Here is an 8,750-nt window from a genome sequence, read left to right on the forward strand (position 1 = left end):
CCGGCGCCCAGTTCCCCAACCGTGCCCCGACGTGCCCGTGCGGGTCATCATGGCGCAGTCCACGGAGATGGAGGAGTCCGAGCGGGTCCTTGGCCGCGCCATGGTGGCATCCATCACCAGCAACAGGCCGCAGGTGGCCGCAGCCGAGGTGGCCGAGCTGCTTTACCGCTCCCTCGAGCTCTCCGAAGGCGACTTCACCGTGCACGTGCACCACCTCGAGGACTTCCTCATCCTCTTCTCCTCCCTGGACACCATGCGTCGTCTCAACGGCGAGCACTTCATCAGCTCGCCACGGTTTGCGTTGTCGCTGCGGCCCTGGTGCAAGCTCGCGCATGCTGGCGCCGGCGGGTTTGAACACCGCGTTGAGCTCGAGCTCCGCGGCATCCCCGCCCAAGCTTGGCACCTTTCCACCACCGAGCACATCCTCGGAGAGAGCTGCTGGGTCGAGCGGCTGCACCCCCGCACGCGCTCTCGCGAGGACCTGGCCGTCTTTTGCCTGTCCGCTCGCGTGCATGACCCAGCTGACATCCGCCGCGCCGCGATCCTGGAGATCGTCGAACTGCTGCCGGCCCGCATCCCCTCGGAGGCGCTGGAGGTCAGGACGCTCACGTACCCTGTCTCCATCGCGCTCACACGCACCACCCCGCTCCGGGCGCCTCCTCCCGGTGCCCAGGCTAACGACGACCCCGGCAGAGGCGGCGCCGGCAATGGACACGGCCAAGGCCAGGGCCCCGGTCATGGTCGGGCAAGGTGCCGTGGCCGGAAACGAAGGCGTACCGATGCTGCGCCGGGCGGCCGGGTGGATGGCATGGCCATGGACGCGCCTGCTTGGCGCGCCAGCGACCGCTCTGGCCGGACCGATGGGCTGAACACGGCGGCCTCCTGGCCCCGGCCGGCAACGGTCGCGGCGGCGGCGTCTCCAGTCCGACCGTCGCGGGACGGCATGCTGTCGTGGCCGGGTCAGCTGGGCCTTGTTCGTTCTCGTCACCGGGCCAAAAGAGGAAAAGGAAAGGGCCCACAGCTGCAGGATTTGGCAGCAGATCCTACGCGAGCGGCCGTCGCACCCAATGATGACGTGCGTCGGTTGCGCAGGGGCCAGCTGGCGCGCTTTCACCGGTCGCTAAGGAGCCGGAAGGCCCGGGAAGTTCAAATTTGGGCTCCTCCCACGATCCCGAGGACGATTCCGCGGGTCCCGCTTCTGCCGCTGCTGATCTATCACCGTGTCGGGATCTTGCCCTTTTGAGTCAGATCCCAGACTCGCAGCCCGTGGCGCCAGGAGCTTCAGAACGGCCAGGATCGCTTGCCGCCTTGTCGGGGCAAAGCAGCGACTCGCGTACCCATGTCGATCCTGCGGGCCTAGACACCCCCGCTGACCGGTCATCGGTGTCCCCCGCCCCCACTTCTGCGGCTCTGGCGGGAGGAGACGCGCTGGTTGCCGCCCAAACTGCCATCGCACCAGCGGCGGTGCCCCCCCCCATTGCAGCGCCATTGATGGGCCTCATGGGCCAAATGGGGCTGGGCCGCTCCATGCTATGGCCGAATCCCCAACCGCGCTCCCTCTTGCAGCTGATGCCGGGCCGCCCGCCATTGGGCTGTCGGAAGCCGGGGTCCAGAGGCCAATCTCCATCCTGCAGAGGCCCAGAGGACCCTCCACGCCAACGCCCAACGATGTTCAGCGATCGCCTGCACCTGCACCTGAACCCTGTTCTCCGGCATCGGGACGGTTCGCATCGCCACCGATCACGATGCGCCGTTCACGCAGCCGTGCGACCACGCAGTAGGCCTGGACGCTTGGCGAGTTTCTGGCCGCGGCCTCGAAGCACATCAGCGCGTCACTGCCGACTCCCGGGAAGAGGCCACGTCGCCCCCTCAACTTTGCCCCACAGCGAGGCCGCTCCGCGGCTACGGCCGCACCCGTGGCGGTGCCGCCAACGGCAAAAAGGAGGGCCCATGTGCAGATCCTATGCACATTGGGGATCGTTGGCACCAACCAGAAGATCACTGCCATCGAGATGAAGGCCTACGACGACATGTTCGCGGCGCCAATCCCCCTGTCCGTGCTCAAGGCCATCGCTGCCCTGGTCGATAGGGAGATCCCAGCGTGCTTCGCCTCTCCCACTCGCACGGCCGTTGCCGGCGACAGTTAGGTCTGCCGGCCACTCATCGTCGACCTCTTGTTCATGGATCACGGACTAAAAATCGCTGTTTGGAATGTACGCGGCCTCAACTCGCGCGCCCGACGTAGTGCCATCCGCTCCCTGTTGGCACTACCGGATCCTCCATTGTATGCCTTCAGGAAACAAAGATGGCTTTGATCTACTCGCCCATTGTGCTTGACATTCTCGGCTCCGAGTTCGACGACTTCACATTCCTGCCGGCTGATGGCACGCGAGGCGGCATTCTCTTGGCCTGGAAGAGCAGGGCTGTCACGATCTCCGACCCGCTGTTCACGCGGAATGCGCTCACGGGCAAGGTATCCGTGGCCTCCGGGACGCCGTGGTGGCTGACGACGGTCTACGGACCCCAAGACGACGCGGATAAAATCTTGTTCCTCCAAGAGTTGCGCGATATTCGGGCGGCATGCCCCGGCCCATGGATGCTATGTGGTGATTTCAACCTCATATACCGCGCCGAGGACAAGAACACGGGTGGCCTGCATCGGCGCATGATGGGTAGATTCCGCCGCGCCATCAACGACCTCGCCTTGAAGGAGATATATCTCAACGGGCGTCGCTTCACATGGTCGAATGAGCAATCGCCGCCCACGCTAGTGCACCTTGACCGCGTCCTTTGCACGTCGGACTGGGAAGATGCGCACGGCGAATGCCACCTCCGGTGCCTCGCTTCGGTCGTGTCGGATCACTGTCCGCTGCTGCTTGATTGCTCCCCCATGCCGGCAGCGCACAAACGCTTCCACTTCGAGGACTATTGACTCAGACTTGACGGCTTCCATGACACTGTTACCGCGGCGTGGAGCTCGGTGCATGACGACGACCCATTCCGGCGGCTGGTCAAGCGTCTCCAGGCCACTGCTCGCCGCTTATCAAGCTGGAGCGCCAAGGCCACGGGCAACATTCGGGACAAACTTGCCATATCCCGCGAGCTGATCATGCGCTTTGACAAAGTGCGGGAGGACCGAGTGCTCTCGCCTCCGGAGGAATGGCTCCGCAAGCAGCTCAAGCTCGCCTACCTCGGCATGGCATCCATGGAGCGCACGATCGCTCGACAGCGTGCCTGGATCGCGTCTCTTAAGGATGGCGACGCCAACATGAGCTTCTTCCACCGGCAATGCTCCTATCGGCGTCAGAACAACCGCATATATAGCGTCGACGTCGACGGGCAGGTGCTCACGGATCATGAGGAGATGGCCAACGCAGCGTTTTTACACTTCGATGGCTTGTTGGGCACTGCTGTAGACCGGCGCACACGCTGGACCTTTCTCAACTCATCGCGCCCGGCGACCTCGCATGCCTAGACGCGCCCTTCAGCCAGGAGGAAATATGGGACGCGATCAAACGCATGCCGGCGCGCAAAGCACCCGGACCGGATGGCTTCACCGCGGAGTTCCTGCGCGCCTGTTGGAGCATCATCCGCCATGACATATGGGACGTCTTCGAGCTGCTATACACGCTGCGTGGCCACGGGTTCAGCAAGCTTAACCAAGCGCTGCTAACCTTGCTGCCTAAGCGCGCGGACGCTCACAAGCTCGGTGACTACCGGCCGATCTGCCTGATCCACATTGTGGCCAAGATCTTCGCGAAGGTCCTGTCATTGCGCCTCGCCCCCAAACTCGACACCCTAGTCAGCCGCAACCAAAATGCGTTCATTGCCGGACGTAGCCTCCACGACAACTTTGTTCTAGTCCGGAAATCCCTCAAGATGCTGCACCAACTTGGCGCGCCCAGGATCATGCTAAAGCTCGACCTCACACGCGCCTTCGACTCCATCTCATGGGCATTTCTCTTTGAAGTGCTGCGCCAGTATGGGTTCGGGGAGCGATTCCGGGAGTGGCTGGCCATTCTACTCTCCTCGGCTAGCACGCGGGTCATGGTCAATGGAGTCCCCGGCCCTCCAATCTGGCACCGTCGCGGCCTGAGACAAGGCGACTCCACCTCCCCACAACTCTTCGTGCTGGCGGTGGACACCCTTGGGAGGCTGATGCGTCTCGCTCTACAAACGGGTATCCTCCAGCAGCTGCACCCCCGGCGAGCCATCCCGATGATATCTCTTTGCGCCGACGATGTGATGCTTTTCTGCCATGCCACTACCGAGGAAATTGCCGCTGTCAAAGGCATCCTGGACGTGTTCGGTACGGCGTCTGGGCTACGGGTGAATTACGCGAAGAGCTCGGCCACGATCCTTCATGCCGACGACTACGGCGAGGGGCTGTTGGAGCCACTTAGGTGCCCCGTCATGGCCATGCCGGCCACCTATCTGGGCATCCCGCTCTCCACTCGCCGCCCATCCGCAACCCAGCTGCAACCCCTCGTCGACGCGGTGGCAGGCCGACTACCCTCTTGGAAAGCTTGGTTGATGAACAAAGCGGGACGACTAGCGCTCGTCAAGTCAGTGCTTAGCGCGATACCGATCCATCAACTGCTAGCGCTAGCGCCTCCAAAGAAAACCCTGAAGCAACTGGAGAAGATTCAGCGTGGTTTTCTTTGGGCCGGCTGCGCGGACGCCCACGGTGGTCACTGCCACGTCAACTGGCGCTGGGTCTGCCGTCTGCTCGAATATGGTGGCCTCGGCGTCCGGGACCTCGAGCGCACGGGACTATCACTCCGGCTGCGCTGGCTATGGCTCGCGTGCACGGACACGGATCGAGCTTGGCAGGGGCTGGACCTGCAATTCACGACGGAGGAGCGCGCGCTCTTTTACGCCTCCACGACCATGGCCATCGGTGACGGCAGGACAGCCCTTTTCTGGGAGGACCGCTGGCTCGGCGGCCAATCCGTCCACGAGCTCGCGCCAATGCTTTTCCAGTGCATCTCCAAACAGCGCAGGAAGTCCAGAACGGTGGCGGAGGCCCTCGCCGGCAACAGCTGGGCGCGTGGCATCCATGGCCTGCTCGGCCTCCCGGAGATTGGACAGTACCTTAAGCTCTGGCACCTAGTTCAGCATGTCGAGCTGTCCATCTGGCACCTAGTTCAGCATGTCGAGCTGTCCAATGAGCCGGACAGGCTGCTCTGGAGATGGACAGCCAACGGCGTTTACACAGCCCAATCTTGCTACCGGGCAACCTTCCAGGGCGCGACGAGCTGCAATTCCTGGAAACTCATTTGGAGGAGCTGGGCACCGCCCAAGGTGAAGTTCTTCCACTGGTTGGCGTGTCAAGATCGCTGCTGGACCACGGAGAGACTCACGCGCCGTGGCCTGCAACACCACCCGCGGTGCCTTCTGTGCGACCAGGAACAGGAGATGATTGGGCACCTGATGCTTGCGTGCCCATTCACTAGGCAGACTTGGCATGAGGTCCTATCTTGGCTACGCCTACCGGCACCGGCGCCCGAGCACGACGGCTCGCTCATGGATTGGTGGCTGCGTGCAAAGGAACTCACACCGCCAGCGCTTCGCAAGGCGCTCAAATCTGTGGTGCTTTTGGTGCCGTGGATGATTTGGAAGCATAGGAACGCGTGTATTTTCGACCATGTGAGGCCTTCGCTGAATGAGCTTGTAGACAGGATTAAAGACGAGACCCGATGTTGGGCAAAGGCCGGAGCTCAAGGGCTCAGGGTCGTTTTGCCACCATCCTGGGATGTCCACTGAGGCCTTCTTGGCCGTGTAAAACTACCTCCTAGGAGGATGTGAATTCCCCTTTCTTTCCAATGCAATGAAACACAAAAGCCATTTGCGTTTTCTCGAAAAAAAAAGAGGGCAGCCTGGTGCACGTAGCTCCGCTTGTGTAGGGTCTGGGGAAGGGTCCGACCACTTTGGGTATTTTGTACGCAGCCTTTCCCTATGTTTCTGCAAGAGGGTGTTTTCAGGACTCGAATCCACGACTACATGGTCACAAGGCAATATCTGTGCGCATCCTTGAATAGAGACGTGCCTAACAATTTTTTTATGTCCTTTGAGATGTTATCCCTAACAATAGTATGTAATTGGATAATCAGTGCAATGTTATCTCAAACAATGAACCCAGAAGATGAAATAGCAACCTTATGATCTTATCTAGTCTGGACGGTTGCTCGCTAAGAGCAATGATACAAGTACATAATCTTTTACTACATGTTAGATTGTAGATCAAAATGGTAGGATTAAGTGCTGGGATATACCAAGGGTCAAAATCACATTCATCGTAATCTATTTTATATTAGTATCACATCAGTCAATATGCACCAACATCGATGTAGATTCCTGAAGGAATATTGTACCTGAATGTATTCTGACTCGTTTTTCCTGCAGTGGTTATGTCTTTGCAGTTAGTGTTCAGCGAGTTCAACTGCACCTTCAAGTTCTTAATGTGAAGAGGTTTCACCACCAGCAACAGCAACAGCAAGCTCCTCAGAGCAGTGCTCAGGGAGAGCTAACACCATCTGAGATACATGAGATATGCGATTACTTTAGCAGATGTGTTGTCTGTGAACCTTATGATGCTTCTAGGATTGCTTCTTTTATCATGTTGCTTACTCTGCCCATTTCAGTTATACAAGAATTTGTAAAACTAATTACATGGAATAAAAGCTTGTCCGAGGCTCATGGGGACATCGCTGCTGCAGAGCGGGCACAGGCTGAACTTTGTTTGGAAAAGCATCCAAGATCAGTTTCAGATGATTATACTGAACCTTCTTTATTATCCAAGAGTAATATTCAGCATGACAGAGCCAACAATTCAGTAGATTTTACCCTAACTTTTGTGCTTGACCATAATCTTACACCACATGTGAGGACATCTGGTGGAGCTGCTTGGCTACCATTTTGTGTTTCTCTGAGATTAAGGTACACCTTTGGGGATACTAGTCATATCGCATACCTTGCAATGGATGGCAGCCATGGTGGTAGGTCTTGCTGGTTGCAACACGAGGATTGGGAGAGGTGTAAGCAGAGTGTTGTTAAAGCAGTGAAGACCGTGAATGGATCGCCAGCAGGTGGAGAGACAAGCCGAGGAAGGCTGCAAATGGTTGCTGAAATGGTCCAAAAGCAACTGCAACTGTGCCTAGTGCATTTAAGAGATGGCTCGCTTTCTGCTGGCTCAACTTGAGCATGAAATGCATATTTTGAATTCTTGTAGCCAGACTATGAGTTGTGTTTCTGGTAGTTGCTGACTTGCTCACTACTGAATAAGTCACTGGATGTTTGATAATATGGTGGCTGACATACTGGTGTTTTCAGCTGAGGGCTCATGATGTTCCAGTTATTGGTTACTGGTACTCTATGGTGACTCATTGTTTGTTTTGTACAGCTCACCTTTGTAGCTAGTGTGCTGCTGATTAGACCTTAGAACCCCTGAAAAGCATGTTTGTGGAAGATGTACATCTCAGCTCTCAGGACAAGAAGCAGCAGCATGTGTTGCCCAATGTCCCTCTCTGCAGTAGCAATGTCCCCATGAACCTTGAACCCTGACTCAGAGGACTTGCCTAGTCCTTTCTTTGGCAGGAATTGGATTTAGATTCGAGATGCAGGGGCGGACTGCGATGGAGCTTGTTAAAGTGTTAGAGGGTAGGGTCGAACACTCGGTGTATGCCAGAATCTGACACAGGCTATGGCAGAGGTGAAAAGGGAACACAGTGGAAAGTTTTGGTTTCACTTAATGGTCTCCGACTCTGGTCTTCCCCTTATGTTTCCTCTCTTCCATGAAATCGACCCCGGTGAACTGTTGAAAACCTTGTAGATTTGAAGGTGTCTGCTTGGTTTGATACCCACAAGAAAGGCACAGCGGCTATGCTTGGTGTGATCACCGATATGCATGTGATGGTGGACTTGTTTCGAAGATGCTTACTTATGTTGCATGTATTGTTGACAATTCAGAAAGAGTGGAGATAAATTCCCATTTTTTTCTTGGATATGCCATTTCCTATGAAGGGGAGCCTTGGCGCAGTGGTAAAGCTGCTGCCTTGTGACCATGAGGTCATGGGTTCAAGTCCTGAAAACAGCCTCTTACAGAAATGTAGGGAAAGGCTGCGTACTATAGACCCAAAATGGTCGGACCCTTCCCTGGACCCTGCGCAAGCGGGAGCTACATGCACCAGGTTGCCCTTTATATGCCATTTCCTATGCAGCTTGGTTTGCGTACTATTTATTATAGGACGGCTGTGAGTGTTTAGATTCAGACTACCCATAGTGGGGAGTTAATTATACTAATAACATGCATATGTTATTAGTCTATATTACTATCCGAAGTAACATATTTGTGGTGTCATGCAACAATTTATTTATTAACTGATAGACTTATTTTATCTTTATATGTGTGATGTTACCCGTAGTTTATTAACATGGTATTGAGGTTTTTCTTTTCTTTGAAAAGGACTCAAATTTGGGGTGTTTGTTTGGGTTGCAACTTCTTCGGCTGCAGTTGCAACGGCTCCGTCTGGAAGGAGCGGCTGTAGCTGCTAGCTGTGGCTGAAAGGTCGAAGTTGAAGTGTAGTCGCTTGGTGGTTGTGCTGTAGTAGCCGTGTCTTGTTCTGAAATGTGCTGAAATGACCAAAATGTCCCGTGTCGTGCTGATTATACTGTTTTAACAATAAATGACCGGATTAAATTTTCTTTTGTTTGAAAATGACTAATTATTTCACAGATTTGAACTGCATATT

General features: G+C 56.1%; 1 protein-coding gene across 2 annotated transcripts in view; it reads left to right on the top strand.

The window, feature by feature from the left end:
• The window catches only part of LOC119354427 (mediator of RNA polymerase II transcription subunit 14-like), a 29,861-nt gene extending 21,464 nt beyond the window's left edge, over positions 1–8,397 (top strand). For both annotated transcript variants that reach the window (XM_037621152.1, XM_037621153.1), the window contains one exon: positions 6,406–8,397. In XM_037621152.1, the coding sequence (XP_037477049.1) occupies positions 6,406–7,201 (796 nt within the window). In that variant the 3' untranslated portion in view covers positions 7,202–8,397. The remainder of the gene's footprint in view (positions 1–6,405) is intronic.
• The last annotated feature ends 353 nt before the right edge of the window (positions 8,398–8,750 follow it).

Source organism: Triticum dicoccoides, chromosome 2A (genome assembly GCF_002162155.2).
Source record: "Triticum dicoccoides isolate Atlit2015 ecotype Zavitan chromosome 2A, WEW_v2.0, whole genome shotgun sequence".
Classification (NCBI taxonomy): Eukaryota; Viridiplantae; Streptophyta; class Magnoliopsida; order Poales; family Poaceae; genus Triticum; species Triticum dicoccoides.